We start from the raw sequence: 16380 nt of genomic DNA, 5'->3' as shown, positions 1-16380 counted from the left end.
CATATAAGTTTTAAATATAGAGCTGGATGAAAAAAGCAAGTTTAAAAACCAGACCAAGCAAAATGTAAAAGCAAGCTTGATAATGTTTATAGATGTATATGTGGTTAAAAAAAAAAAAAGTTTTCTAACATAAATGGGAAAGATATTCATAAATTTCATGATAATGATCATCTATGAGGAGAGAGATAAGGAAATGGAATTTGGAAGGATAAAAACAATGGTTCAGGGCTAGACGATTAGCTCAGTTGGTTGGAGTGCAGTGTTATAACACCAAGGTCAAGGGTTCAGATCCCCTATATTTTGGTTTTGGCTAGCCACCAAAACAAAAAAAACAAAACAAAAAAAACCAACAGAATGTTTCAATGGTATCTGTAATATTCTATTTCTTCTTTTAAAAAATGATATGTAACATCTAGGTACCAGGTAAATAAGATGTTCTGTTATTCCCTTATTGTATTCTGTGTTTGAAGTATTTAACAATTTTTTAAAAAATAAAAGCAATCTAACTGCTCAATCACACAGAATTGGTTACATTATAGTGTAATTAAAGTATTGTAATAAATTGCAAAATTTTGAATGATGACATAAACATATATTTTTACATGGAAAGGTATCCGTGATATTGGATATGCCATGATATTGCCACATTTTTAAAAGTTGCAAAATAGCACATATAAATGTAAAAAATGAAAGCATGAATGTATCTATATAAATTCACATAGTTGTTCCCAAATGTCTACCACTATAATCTCTTGGTTGTTGACTTATGTGTGATTTTCATATTCTTCTTTATAAATGTCTATATCATCTTAATTTTTATGGTGGGCATATATCACTCTTATCATCAGAAAAATATTTTGCATGGACATAGAAATAAAAAATTACTCTTTTACCATATGAAATTGAGAAAGCCAGAAAGAAAATCTAATGAAAACTACTAAGTGAATAACAAAGATGCCAAGTAATGAAATGGGAAAGTGGGGTGTGTGTGTTGATTTATGAAATCAAACATCTGAAACTCCTTTGACTTCCAAGGTGGTAAGAGACTTAAATACAGCAAAGTGGGTGAGTCCAAGGATAGAAGAGTCTAGAGCCCAAACTATAGAACAAAGGGAAGGAACCAAAGTTGACTTTGGGGAATTCCACATAAAATGGACATACGCAGATGCTCCCTCTCAGGCCTTCTTCCTGACTCTTTCTCCACTTCCTCACTTCTCTAAGTGATAATTTGCCATGATGAAATAATTCATTATTTTCTACATCAAATGAAATGCTGTAGTCCCTGCTTTGTTTAATAAATAAATAACCATTACCTTTGAAATTAACAGCAAAAGGTTTATTTTAGAAGCTCAAAATTCACTACAAAAGTATTCTTTTTATACCCCCTAATTTCATGCATTTGAAAATGTGTTTAGATCTTAAAATTCCTATTTTATGTATAACCAGGTGCTTTTATTCCTCATTTTGACAGTCCTATTTCTTTACTTATCCTTTGAAAAAAGGAACTCTGACCTTTGTTTTAGTCTACAAATTCAAGGTGATGCTGTGACAGTTCACAGTTCCTCAAAAAAGACTGAGAATGATAAGTGCTGAAGAGGTTGCAGAGAAAAAGGAACTCTCATACACTGTTGGTGGGGGCTACAAAATGGTGCAACCTTTATGGAAAACGATATGGAGGTTCCTCAAACACTTACAGATAGATCTACCATATGACCCAGCGATTGCACTGCTGGGAATATACAGAGAGGAATGGAAATCATCATGCCGAAGGGATACCTGTACTCTAATATTTATTGCAGCTCTACTTACAATAGCCAAGAGCTGGAACCAGCCCAAATGTCCATTATCTGATGAGTGGATAAGGAAACTGTGGTATATCTACACAATGGAACACTACTCTGCTATAAAAAGGAACGAAATACTACCATTCGCAACAACATGGATGGACTTAGAGAAAATTATATTAAAAGAAACAAGTCAGGCACAGAAAGAGAAATACCACATGTTCTCACTTATTTGTGGGAGCTAAAAAATAAATAAATAATAAAACACACAAACAAAAAAGAGGGGGGGGAGAATTCAGAATAACCACAAAAATTCCTTGAACTATTTAAGTCAAGTGAACAGATATGATGGGGGGGTGGAGAGGAATGGGTAAAGGGGCATGAAAATCAACTACGATGTATTTTGAGAAGTAAAATTTTTTTAAAAAGAAATGGGGAATGAAAATTAATTAATTAATTAATTACACTAAATTAAAGTTTTTAAAAAACAGAAAAAACAAACAGTTCCTCAGGATGAGGAAGTCCAGCACACTGAACCTTAAGCAAGGCTTTTTCACATCACAAAATTGTATAAGTGTCCTGGAGAGAAAATTAAGTAGCTGGTGTAGAGCAACTTCTCTACAAAGAAACAAAACAAAAAGGAACCAAACAACCACACTCTTTTACAATGTTTGCATTTTCCTTCACTAGAAAAACAAACAAAAAACTCTTCTTATCTCGTATTAAACAAAATCATTTCTTATAATAAGAATCTTAAAATTGTCCAGTTAGCTCAGTTGGTTACAGTGTGTGGTGCTGATAACACCAAGGTCCAGGATTCGATTTCTATACTGGCCAAACACCAAAAACAACAACAACAAAAAAGAATCTTAAAATTAATTGGTAAATTAATTTTCAAAGAACTAGTCTAGTTTGTGGAAAATTAACGGGTAATTATATGGGACACTAATTTAATGAATAATGATGAGGGGAAATAAATCATACATCATATAAGGAACTCTTATTTGTACCTTTGTTCTGGATTTTAAGAATGATATGGTCAAGGACAAATCGGCATCCCATGATCTTCACCTCCTGTATCTTCTTCCTCTTCAACAAAAAGAATATACCCTGAGTACCAGATTACAAAAACACTATATACAAGGATCATGGTAAATCAAGCCCAAAAAGTATGTTGCTGAAAACAAGATTTGCCAATGATAGTTATACTCAGGTAATCTAATGCTGGGCTTACTTAATCAAGGCTTCCTTTTCAGAGCTAAAGCTTGTTTTCAATTTTTTAATAATCATCATTATCTTCTTTACCTGTCAAGGCATTTCTTAAAAGAAGAGAAACAAGAAACCTGGAAAAGCTTGATCTTCCTGAGACTGGTCCTCATGTGTAACTAAATTATTCCAAGTATACTGATAACAGAGTCTAGCAAGAAGCCTTGCTAGCATTACAAATCTACATGTAAAGTCTTGGCTACTCCATAATGATTCTTTAATAGTTGGTTATCCATTTGAAAAAAGTAAAAGTAGAGTATTATCTCATACCATACAATAAAATAATTCTGGGTAGATTAAAGACCTCCTAACCATGCAGGTGGGGGTGGGGGAAAGGGAATCTTTACCCATTTTTTGAGAAAACAGAACGAAGTACTTCAGTACCTCAGGGTAGGAAAAGACTAATGAAGACACAGAAAATGCAATATGTCAAAAAGGGTATCTGCATTAAAATTAAATTTAGAGGCCTGGCCAGTTAGCTCAGTTGGTTAGAGTGGGGTGTTATAACACCAAGGTCAAGGGTTTAGATTTTCATACCAGCCAGCTGTCAAAACAAAACAAACAAACAAAAAAGGAAATAGTAGTAATTAAATTTAGGCATTACAAAAGGCAACTTAAAAGTTAAAAAGCAAGAAGTAGAAAATATTTATAAGGCGTATAACTAAAGGATTAGTGTCTCGATTCCTACAATCAATATTTTTAAAACTAACAAACCAATAGAAAAATGTGCAAAAAATGAAAACGAAGACAATTCAAAAAGAAGAAACCTGCTTGACCAAGGATGAGACCACCCTATAAAAAGACTATAAAAAGGTAACCTATAAAAAGATGCTCAATATCACTCATCCAGGAAATACCAAGTAAAAACAATAAAATACCATTTTACATCCATTAGATTGGCAAAAATTTAATTCTGACAATACCAAGTCTTCACAAGGATGTGACAAAACAGTAACACTTGAATGTAGTTCCCCTCAGCAAGGAAGGGAAGAGAATAAGGTTATACATCAAACTCAGAGGTCAAAGACCTCTTGAAATGTTTAACGAGGATCCTCTATGATGAACTACCTGTGAGTGTCCAACTCTGAACAATGATCACACCAAATGATATCTCATTGCTAGACATCTTACCAGGTATTTAGACTTAAGGGAACATATTAATCCCATACATTTAGACTTAAGGGAACACAATAATCCCATTTGATCTGAGGCATAGCCACTTCTGGCTTAGTAAAAAACCACAGACACTGGAAACAGTCCACCAACCCTAGCTACCATTCTAAAAGAGAACAATCTTTAGAAACACCATCTCAGTCGGGGATTTGTTCTGCACACTATGATAGTCTTGACACTGTCAAGGCTGCCCAATTTATGTTTGCTCCCTATGTGGGAGGGTAATAAAGACCCTGAGCAATTCTTAAGTTGACTTGTATTTGTATAAAATGAAACAGGGAGTTGGGGGCAAGGGCTAGCATCCAGGGAACTGTCTATGTAGGATATTAACCCATTTTTATGTACACCTGCTATGATTTCAAAGAATATAAGTTCTTGGGAAATGAAATCCGTACAGTGACAATTTAGATCAAGTGTTTCCTAACAGGACTTCTAATAGAAACAAAATTGTGCACCTCCAAAGCACAAATTTCAATAAACATGATTCTCCTAGAGACTCTTATTTTTATCAGTATACCAAAAACTGCTGCCTTCCTGTAGCTCCTTTATATTCATGTTTGATTAAAGCACTCTAACCTAGAAATGAAAAACACAATAGATTTTTGACCGTTCAAAAAAAAAAGAAGCAGCAGCAGTCACTACCAAAGAAATTCTCATTTGGACCCTAAGCAAACAGACTAATAACGGTATAAATTAACTAAGAGTCCTATTCATTTGGCTTTTAGAAAATCCTAGTCTGACTTCCCAGAAAAATAGAATTCTAAAAATCTAGAAGGCAAAGAATAAGAATAAAGCTAATAAATACCTTCTCACTAATCTGACACTGCCTAACGGGGCAATAAAGAATAGGTTGATTCGGGGGAAAATTAAAGTATATACTTATACTGTTAAGTAACACTGCTTAAAACGTTTAAAATATTATTTTTCCAAAGACAAGAACTTGTGTTTTCCAAAAAGAACTGTTTTATGGCTCTGAATTCTGCCCAAATATATTATAAATGCACCGATTGAATGAACTGCAAACTAGTTGGGGTTATTAATGATACTCAAAGGTTACAAGGTCTAAAAAAGGTTATATGGAGGGGCCGGCCCGGTGGCGCACTGCTACGGTGCGCCGCTTGGGAGCGCGGCGGCGCTCCCGCCGAGGGTTCAGATCCCACATACAGACCGGTTCCCGCTCACTGGCTGAGCGAGGTGCGGGTGCGACACTGAGGGTTGCGATCCGTTGCCAGACACGAAAAAAGACAAAAAAAAAAAAAATTAAAAAGGTTATATGGAAAAGGCACCTTCCAAAACAGCCAATTAAAATATAAAACTGAAAACATAATGCTTCCCTATATAAAAATATAAAATCTTTCTTTTAAAACTTCTACAAAACCCCATGCCACATATTAATCCATGCTAAGATTCACATTTTTGCATTAAATTCAAATAGCTAAAAGGTTCCTTGGCTTTCTGATTTTCCTATATTTAAATAGTATTTTTTAAAATACAGAGGAGGACAAATATGCTTTTAAATACTATTAACTTACTATTATGACATATGTAAATGTAATGCAAGCACAGAATTTCAATTGATAAGTGATATTCAACAAATATCTGATGTTTCTATAAGACCTACAGAAACTACCCCACCTAAATTCTCTGGGCAAAGTTTAAAAGTAAGGTATTTCCCAGCTAAGTCTCTTAATAACCACATTGTATTTTTAAATTAACTTGGTTATATTTTTAACATATTAATTTCATTGGTTGCATAGACAACACACGATAGTGAGCCACACCACTTCATTATCACCATGCCCTCCTTATAAATAACGAGTAGTGTATTAGTCCGTTTTGTGTTGCTATAAAGAAAATACCTGAGACTGGGTAATTTATAAAGAACAGAGGTTTAGTTGGCTTATGATTCTGGGACAGATGCATCTGGCACAGTCTCAGGCTGCTTCTACTCATGGCAGAGAGCGGCAGGCAGCCGACGGGTACAAGCAGATCACATGGCAAGAGGAAGCAAGACAAGGAGAGGGGAGTGGCCAGGGTCTTTTAAACAACCAGCTCCCACAGGAACTAATAGAGCAAAATCTCACTCAAGCCCCCTCTCCCCCAGGGAGAGCTTTAATCCATTCATGAGGGATCTACCCCCATGGCTCAAACAGCTCCCAGCACTGCCACATTGGAGATCAGATTTCCACATGAGTTTTGGCAGGGACAACACATCCAAACTCTATCAAGTAGGTTGGCATTTTTAAATCTGACTTTGAGCCATGACAAAACCAGTCATGCAAGTATAGAAGCTATCCATAATACAATAATTTGTTAGAACACTGTCTCTTTACTGTCATAGTATTTCACTTTTGCACTTACCCTATACTGTTATAGTGCAACAAACAGGCAGATATTTAACACTATTCTTTCTTAGGCAGTGAATAAACAAATTTGTCAAAATATCTTTTAAAATGTCAACCAAATTTACAGTAACACAGTAACAGAGGATCACCAATAAGACTGGTTATCAAGAGTTAATGAAACTCTTTAAAACAAGCTTACTAAAAGGAAAGGCTAGTGAGAAGGAACAATCAGTCTGCTCCCTATGCTAGATTAAGAGGTTGCCAGTTTAAAATCTTTGGTAATCAGAGATGCAAATTAAAACAAGATAATACTTTTTTGCCCATCAGACTGGCAAAAGTTAAAAAGGCTGATAAGTGTTGACAAGGGTATAAGGAGATGGTTATTCTCATACACTGTCAATGGGAATAAATTAGTATAGACTTTTGGAAAAGTAACTTGGCAGTCTGTGAATATTTTAGATGTATATACCTATTGACTCATCAACTCCACTTATAGACCTGTATTCTAAAGGAATAACTGGACTTGAATAAAAAAACAAAATATCTGTTATAAGAAAATGGCTAATAAGCACTGCATGGTATTCTGTAATATGAATAAATGCCATGCAGAATACCATGCAGTGCTTAACACGAACATGCTAGATTTATAGGTGCTGTTGTGGAAAGTTGTCTAAGACATAGGGGAGGTGGAGGAATCAAATTTCAAGGTAATCGCTGCAGTAGATATTTGTCATTCACAGTGACCCAAATTTTCTGAACCCACTATGAATCCCATCTTCCCAAAGTAGAATAAAACAACAAAAATAACAACTAAAAAACTGTTCTATATTTCCCAGCACCTATCACGGCTAAGTACAAGAGTACTTCAAAAAGTTTGTGGAAAAATAGAATTAAAAGATAATACAAATCTTTCTGTGAACTTTTTGAAGTACCCCTGTATTTCACCTAAGTATGTAGCTAGTAACTATGTGGCCTAGAGTCTATCAATCAGAAAAATCCAGGTGTTGAATGTGGAAGTAGCCGTGTGAGGAAATAGTCTGGCAAAGGATATCTTTGATTAGCAGGTGGCAGTAGAGGCAGAATGCTTCAAAGTAAAACTACAGAGGCTTCCTGATCAGAGAAGAGGTGATACGGTTTGAGGGTCCAGTGGCTGCACCAATCCTCCATGCAGTCAATTCTGCAAGGTGGTTCTGGGTTTTATTCCTGAAACAGTTAGGAAATTGCTTCTTAAAGCCACGATACTCTGAAGATCTTTATACCTTTACAAATCCCTTTCTGGGTAAAACTAGCTAGAGTTTTAAGAACTATAAGAATTAAGAAGAAGCCTGTTATATAAGAAAATAGTAACCATTTATAAGCTTCACAAGTTCATGAATTTATGAACAAAAAAGAACTAAAAAACACTACATGTTCAGAAAAGGATCTGAAGGCTTATAGAATCACTAATAATATGTAACTCTGAGGAAGGAAATATAACTAATGTGTATGTATAGGATGGAAAGAGCAAAGAAAGGTGTTTCCTCTTTCTTACGTATACTTCTTTTCTGTTTAAATATTTTTACAAAGAGAAATAGTCGTATAACGCTGGGGACATTTTCTAAGTAATTTAAAAAATTTTTAAATATTAAAAGCTGATATTCCCCTCCCAAAAGAGCCTGCCATCCTAATTGAGAATAATAGGTTTATGGTACTTCAGTAAGGAATTTTAAGAAAAAACAAACCAAAACTATTCTGTGGTACATAGCTACACAGAATTACAATTTTATGTATTCTAATTTACATAATGTAAAAATGTTATATTGTCTTGGCATAAGGAAAGATTTCCCAACCACGACCCCTTTTAACTAAATACACAAAACTTCTGAAACCTTAAAATTAAAAGATAAAGAACAAACTGGGAGAAATGATGTGAAGCATATGTGACAAACCATAGACTGATAATTGCAATATATAAACAACTCTTACAAATCAATGAGGAAAAAATAGACACCTTAATTTTAAAATGGTCAAAGAACATTAATAGTCGATTCTCTCTTCCGCTCTCTCTCTCTCTCTCTCTCTAATACACACATTAAGATGTTTAACCTCATTAGATTTTTTTTTTATCAAACTAGCAAAAATTTGATAATATCTAATATTTAAGAGGATGTGGGAAAAAGAACAGTCTCAGATACTAATGATGGAATTCCAAATTGTCCCAAACTTTCTGGAAGGCAACCTGGAAATGTACCACAAAATTTTAAACAAGCATGCCATTAATAAAGCAAATCTACATTTGAAAATGTATCCTATGGAAATAAATGGATAAATATACAAGGATAAAAACATTCATCGTAGTACTGTTTGTAAAAGTAAAAACTTGACAACCAAAATATCTACTACGAACAATTAAATAAACCAATGTTTGAAATCTATAGTATTTCATTATATTGCAAAAACATGCAGCCCTTACAATGTAGATTCTTACCTATCAGCATAAAAAGGTGACCTTAATATAAAATTAAGTGAAAAGGGCAGGAAACCAAGTAGCACATGTCTAATAGTGTTATATATAAATTTTATATGTAAGCATTTACATAAAATGCGTGCATATACATGTACAAACACGCACACATACACAGAGCACATATCCTAGAAAACAGGTCTGAAATATTATATACCAAAATGTTAACAGTGGCTAATTCAGAATAATGCAATTATAGGTGATTTTCACTTTCTTTTTCATGCCTTTTTTATAGTCTGCACTATTTACAAATGACTATTTATAGGTTTATGATAAAAACAGTAAGAAACGTTTTCATTCTTTAAATAAATGAAGAGCAGTAAAAATCACCTTATTAAATACCCTGTGCCTTTACCATGTATTACTATTTTCTTACCTTTAAACCTTCAGCTGGAAGTCTATAACCAAATCTTGCTGGAAGGTCATCAAATGTCTGAGACGCATTTTCAAAATTATACTAAATATAAAATTAAAAATAATTAAGTTAAAAGCAATTTACACATAACATTAAAAGCAAAAGCTTATTAAATTATGTAAATTGTCACTTCCACAATTCTAGTTTACTATCACAGCTTATCACAATAAAATCAAATTTGTAAATGTGCATCCATTAATATAGCAAGGAATATATGCAATTTATAACATATATAAATGCTTAAACTGGATTCTGATATATTATTATTATCAAACAGTAATGATAATTCTATAACATTCATCAGCCTATTGCTTTCTGACTTGTTCCCACAGACAATTCCCTAGTATCCCACCCTCCAGCTATCTCTGAATTCTGATCAGCCTTCTATCCTTTAGTGTCAACATAGAGGCCAGATTTAAGCAGCTCCCATGTTAATGGTTCCTTCACTAGATAACAACAACATTAATTCCAACCTACCTGCCTGAACCACAGGGAACACTGATGGCAAAAAGGATTGACTATTCTTTTATACCTAACGTTTTGTCTCTACATTAAAAAATACAACTTGGGAACTCTCATACCTTCTCAAGAGGGTGAGTAAAGGATGATCAGAATGATAATTATAAGGAAGACAAAAATGATATACAAAACATTTACTATGTGCCAGATACTTTTCTAAGCAGGCAGTTATTTAACCATCACCACAACATTCCGGTTACAAATATAGAAACTGAGGCATACAGAGTGGCCAAGTAATTTGATCAAGGTCACAAATGGTTAAGTTCCCAGGGCAGTCCACCAAAAATCATTTAATCCATTAGACAACTGGACCACAGAATAACAATCCACCTCAGGTACAAAAGAAAGAAAGAAGACAAACGAATGACAGGCATTAGAAACATCAGAGGGAAAAAAGAGAGACAGATAAAATGAAAAAAAAATCAACGAAGAGAAAGAAAAAAGACAAGGAGAACATTCCCTGATCAATCCATAAATCTCCTAATTCCTTCCAAAAGTCACTCCAAGAATATTCCAAGGACTTTGGGGAAGAATTTAGAGTAGAGATTTGAACAGCAATGGACTTAGTCCTTAAAGGTTTTATGTCCGCTCCACCTCAAAAAACCCATACTATTCCAGAAAAATTTAATCAACCAGTTCCCTGCTAAAGAGAATGGCAAAGGGTGAGAATTTTCATGTAGACTACCAGAGTGTCTCTGCCTTCAAAAGCTATGATATAGTAATAACCATCCTGGCTCTCCAATGTTCTACAATGATCCTACAGAAGGAATCATCCAGAAGTGCCACAATATGCAGAAGCATGGCTGAGGACCACATCAAGCTTTGGTTAGCAACAATTCTAGCTGTTCTATCTCTCCCTATATATCTTTAAGCAAACCACTAACAACCAGAAACTGGCACCACACTCTAACCAAGTGAGCTAACCAGCCAGCCCTATATATTTACTTTTTATTTACTCTTGCATGTTGTACCCACACTAGAGGATGCAAAAAAAAAAAAAAAGCTGCTTATTATAAAGTAATACTTTTTGCCCTTTACCTCCTAACAGTCTGTACTTTTCCCCCCCTCTAGATCCTAATGGCAACAGTGCAGCTACCTCTCCCAACCTCATTCAGTTCTTTACATGAGTCCCTATCTACCTTACAGCAAAAAATACCGTGAAAGGACTAAATATAAACTAAGTAAAAGCAAATTCTTAGCACAGACACAGAGTACAGGCATACACACACGCACACAATTCATTCCTCTTTTTCTTCCTTCTCAGAAATGAGAAATAGGAAATACATAGACTTCCTAGTGTAGAGGACAGTAAGACGGGAGCCTAGAGAAGATACAAGGTTTTGAGAAACAACTCCTCTAAGAACTTTTCTATCCACCATCAAAGATAGGAACACTGTATTTTTGTTCTGACTCATTAATGCTAATCTTAGGTTGAACTTTTCTATGGATAGCTTGTACGATTTCTTAAAATATTATATCAATAGAGATACTATTGAGATGTTATAGTCATTAGAAATATACTGGGTACCAAGAAAAACAGTAAGATTCTACATAAACATGCAAACACATAGATATGTGTGCACAAGCACTCACATACACATACACACTCTCAAGAGTGACACCATTTATTAGGTACTTACTGTGCATAAGATCTTACATTCGATTTTAAGCAATAAAAAATGAATAAGCCACCCCACTTTCAAGTAACTATGTGTATGTGCTTGGTTATGTCTGCAGGCAAACACCTTATAAGATTCCATCATTCAGGACTTTTAAAGGACATTTTTAGACATGAATAAAGTTTACTGTACTTACTGCTAAAATGTCTGCTTCCACAGGCAGTAGGTTTAAGAATGCAAAGAGCTGGACAGTCAAGATGGTGTAAACTTGTGTGGCCGACAACATGAGCATCCCTATGGAGAGCAGCATCTCGTAAAAATCACCTGGAAGACATGGACATGAGTAACAATGAGAGCTGGTCCTTTGTCCTTGAGGATAAATCATTTGATACATTAATTCCTAATGTCCAAAAAATACCCCTTTAAATTACAAACGTGTTAACATTGAAATGAAAGCTTACATTTCAAAAGCATAAGAATTTACACAGATCTGGATATTTAGGTAAATATCCAGGATTAGTCAATACCCTACATAATTCACAGTGACTAAGCTCCATGTTTTAGCCACAAAACAAACATCCTCCCACGCTGCTCAGTTTACAGTATAAGTTTGTATACTAATCCAATTTTCAGAGAAACTAGGTTTCACACAAAATGATAGTTGAAAACACCAGCATCTTTGCTTTAAAATTTTAAATTTTCTACAATTTTTAGAATTTTTAGCCTCTGGTTCAATATAAATTTACATGTAAATTTACTTTTTTTTTTTTTTTTTTTTTTGGTAGCTAGCCAGCATGGGGATCTGAAGTATTATCAGCACCACACTCTAACCAAGTGAGCTAACCAGCCAGCCCTATAAATTTACTTTTTATTTACTGTTGCGTGTTGTATACACATTAGAGGATGCAAAAAAATAGCTGGTTATTATAAAGCAATACTCTTTGTCCTTTACCTCCTAACAGTCTGTACTTTTCTCCCCCTCTGCATCCTGAGGGCAACAGTGCAGCTACCTCTCCCAACCTCATCCAGTTCTTTACATGAGTCCTTACCTACCTTACAGCAAAAAATACCATGGAAGGACTAAATGTTAACTAAATAAATATCAAAATTCTCATTGGTAAGCCTCAATCAACTATATAATATACTTTTAAACAAGTGAGAACAAAGTTTGCAAAGTCAAGAGCCTTTATAATGAATTATTTCATTAAATACTACCAATTCAGGTATAATATCAATTTTGATGATGATTACTGTTGTTAAGTACTCTGGATTTAGAAACTAACATATAGACTCAAACTCTGAATCTTTGACTCACACACTGAAAGTGAAATACCTGTGAATAACTTTTGTACTACCATCTTACAAAGCTGTTAATATCAGAGATGAAATAAAGGGGAAAACATGTTAACGTACAGATTTGTTCCACAGAGACAGGAAGTAGATTAGTGGTCGACTGGGGGAGGGAGGCCCCACAGGGCAGAGGGATGGGAGGAGAAAAGAACGTGGAGAATGGCGAATGACTACTAGTGGGTACAGGTTTTCTGAGCGGAGGGGAGATAATGAAAATGTTCTAAAATCAGATTGTGGTAATGGTTGTACAATTCTATAAATTTACTGACTGGGGGAGGGAGGCCCCACAGGGCAGAGGGATGGGAGGAGAAAAGAACGTGGAGAATGGGGAATGACTACTAGTGGGTACAGGTTTTCTGAGCGGAGGGGAGATGATGAAAATGTTCTAAAATCAGATTGTGGTAATGGTTGTACAATTCTATAAATTTACCAAAAATCACTGCACTTTACATGGGTGAATTTTATAGTGTCAAGTATATTTTACTAAAGCTGTTTTTAAAACATATAGATTTGTCAACATTAGTTTCTTAGGTAAAATACATTTAATAACATACCACTGTGCAGAAGAGTTAACACACCACGCCTGAGACTGCTGTCCTTTAGAAAGGCCTGCTTATAACGATGGCCCCTAGCTGGCATCTGGTAATTTAGATTTCAGGAGGGGTCCCACCATTTCACGGTAAGAACAGCTCATTGTGCCTAAACTTTGCAAAAAAATGTGGTTTGTGTTGAACACCTGTTTTCTTTCTGGGAGTCTGGTATTTTGGTACATGCCAGGCAGATCGTGTTACACAAACAGCCCCCAGTATAAGCCCTGGATACTGAGCCACTAATGAGCTTCCCTAGGAGACACTTCACATGTTGTCACGACTCATTGCAGGAGGAACTAAGGACATCCTGTGTGTCTCCACTGGGAAAGGTCCCTGAGAAGCTTACACCTGGTTTACATGGGACTTTACCTCAAGCACCTTTTCTCTTTGCTGCTATAAATCATAGCCACGAGTACAACCATATAATGAGTCCTATATTCGAGATCACTGAATGTGAACAATTTCTGGCCAGAAATCGTACCATAAAAATTTACAAATCCTTACAAAATACGGTACAGTTATTAAATTTTACTAGCAAGAATAAATATGCAACATGTTCACCAGTATCTGTTTGGGAAACTGAATACGAATAAGAACTATGACTTTTCTTCTACAGTTCTGGAATTTCCAGCCAACTCTGGGGGAGGTGGAAGGAGACAGAGTTTGGACGGAAAATAACTCTAAAGATATAATAATAATAATAACCATAACAACTAATATTGACTACTTACTGCTTGCTGGTAAGCATTTTATTGAGTTAACTCATGTAATCCTAACAACTCCCTCTGAGGTAGTTATCATTTCATAGATGGGAAAAACTTAGGCACTGTTAAGCAACTCGCCAGAGATCAAACAATGATGATAGATAGCACTAAAACCTAACAGTATGTCTCCAAAGCCCACACTCTTAAGCACAACTGAAAAGAGCATCAATATCCAAAGTTGATGTTCAAAGAGTAAGACAGATATGGCCCCTTGCCTACACAGGTATTCAAGTGCTTCAAATCAATGCTCACAGCACAACATTCACTGGATTATTTCCTTCTTTTACTTTGTGTATAAGTGAGTGTGTATGTATGTGTGTGTATTTAATAATATGCAGTGTGTTTTAATTTTACTTTTTTTCTTTTATTGCCTTTTTTAATTAACATTTTAAAGAACAGCCAATGTCCAAATTTAGACATATAACTTTCCAGTCTTTTAGCTATGTGTACATTCGCATACATACTTAGCAAAACTGGGGACACACAGTACAGAGTGTTTTGCTAACTGTATTCTTTTCACTTAATGTATTGTGAATATTCTCCTACTTTATTAACTATATTTGAAAAAAAATGCACCACATCATCCCCTCAAGAACCATTGCAGAGAGCTGTCCATGAGACACTTTAGAGCATCCATCTCTTTCAACCATCACTTTTTTTTTCTTAATATATTTTATATACTGGGTTTCTGTATATGATTTGCTTATACAAAATAAAAATTATTGGTCAAACATATGATGTATAATTCCTACATGATATTCCTATGTGTATTCTACAATGGACTGAACAGGGATCCATATTGTTGGAGATTTCATTTGTTTTTTAAAACTGTTATAAACTCACTAATAAATACTTTCAGTTAAACCTATAGGTACATCTTTAATTTTTTCTTAAAGTCACAGAAGTGGGTGGTAGTGTAATAATTACAGTAAGAATATGGTACCTAGCATTAGAAAGATCTGGGGTTTATGTCCCTGCACTGTCACATACTAACATTATGATTTTGAGGCAAAATGTTTAAACTACATAAATTGTTTTATCTGGAAAAGGAGACTCATAGGACCTAAAAGACAACTCTGTGGAATAAATATAATCATGCACAGAAGGGCTTAACACAACAGTGGAACACAGAAGGAAAAGACTTTGGGTGGGGATGCTAATAAATAAAACAGGAAATACAGAGGTTGAACACAGCAAATGGGATAAGTACAATTTTGAAATCTTTGAACTTAATATTTGTGGAACAATCTGGTGGACAGGCAAACAAGCAGTAGTAAAGGTCTAGAATCATGAACAAATAGGTGATAACTGAAGTGATCTTAATATAAAAGTGAAAATCAAAAAGAGGACTAAAGAAAACTGAAGAATATCTAAATTTATGAGAAAAGGAGAGTAAGCAGAGAAAGAGAGAGACTGATTTCACAAAAGTCAAGACAGAAAAGAACTGAAATGAATGGGGGGGGAGGGAAAGCAGTGGTCAATAGAAGTAAATATGAGAGAAGAAGTAAAAGATCTAAAATTTTCATTTAAGAGTCTGTCCAACCTAAACAATTTAATTTCTCCATACTCTTATAGTCAGCCTTGCTCTGATCAACTCACTGTTTCCAGGAATGTACCTTGCTGGCTCTATATCTTCATTCATGTGTCATCCTGAAAATAAATTACACTCTCCTCTACCTTCAAAAGAAAATTTGGGGAAAATTATAAATCCTGTGAAATTGTAAGCAAAATTTTGTGCATGTATAAATATATGGAGTTTCTGTAAAAAAGGTCCGTGGTTGTTATCACAGTCTCAAAAATGCACAAAAGCTTCTTTTTGTTGTTGCTGTTTTTTAAAATTTTAGTTTAAATCTTCCCTCCTCCAGGAAGTCTTCTGAGAAAGGTTAACAAGCTTAAATCCTTTAACACCCTCTCCTAGCACTTAACCTAGAGTTAAGATAAATGTAGACTGTCAATTGTGTTACTAGGCAATATCATTTTTTGTAAAAATGACTCCCAGATTGGTAAAAAGCATTTAAACTGGAAAGACTAAGTTAACTATAAAAGCTTAGT

General features: G+C 34.8%; 1 protein-coding gene across 2 annotated transcripts in view; it reads right to left on the bottom strand.

Moving 5' to 3' along the window:
- The window catches only part of RNF13 (ring finger protein 13), a 62395-nt gene that overhangs the window by 23430 nt on the left and 22585 nt on the right, over window positions 1-16380 (bottom strand). For both annotated transcript variants that reach the window (XM_008590798.1, XM_008590799.1), the window contains exons 2-4: window positions 11821-11948; window positions 9448-9528; window positions 2795-2873 (exon numbers count right to left, since the gene is read on the bottom strand). In XM_008590798.1, the coding sequence (XP_008589020.1) occupies window positions 2795-2873; window positions 9448-9528; window positions 11821-11934 (274 nt within the window). In that variant the 5' untranslated portion in view covers window positions 11935-11948. The remainder of the gene's footprint in view (window positions 1-2794; window positions 2874-9447; window positions 9529-11820; window positions 11949-16380) is intronic.

Source organism: Galeopterus variegatus, unplaced genomic scaffold (genome assembly GCF_000696425.1).
Source record: "Galeopterus variegatus unplaced genomic scaffold, G_variegatus-3.0.2 Scaffold6374, whole genome shotgun sequence".
In the NCBI taxonomy this organism is placed as follows: Eukaryota; Metazoa; Chordata; class Mammalia; order Dermoptera; family Cynocephalidae; genus Galeopterus; species Galeopterus variegatus.
Note: the sequence above shows the minus strand (reverse complement) of the source record. Positions and strands in the feature narration are given on the sequence as shown.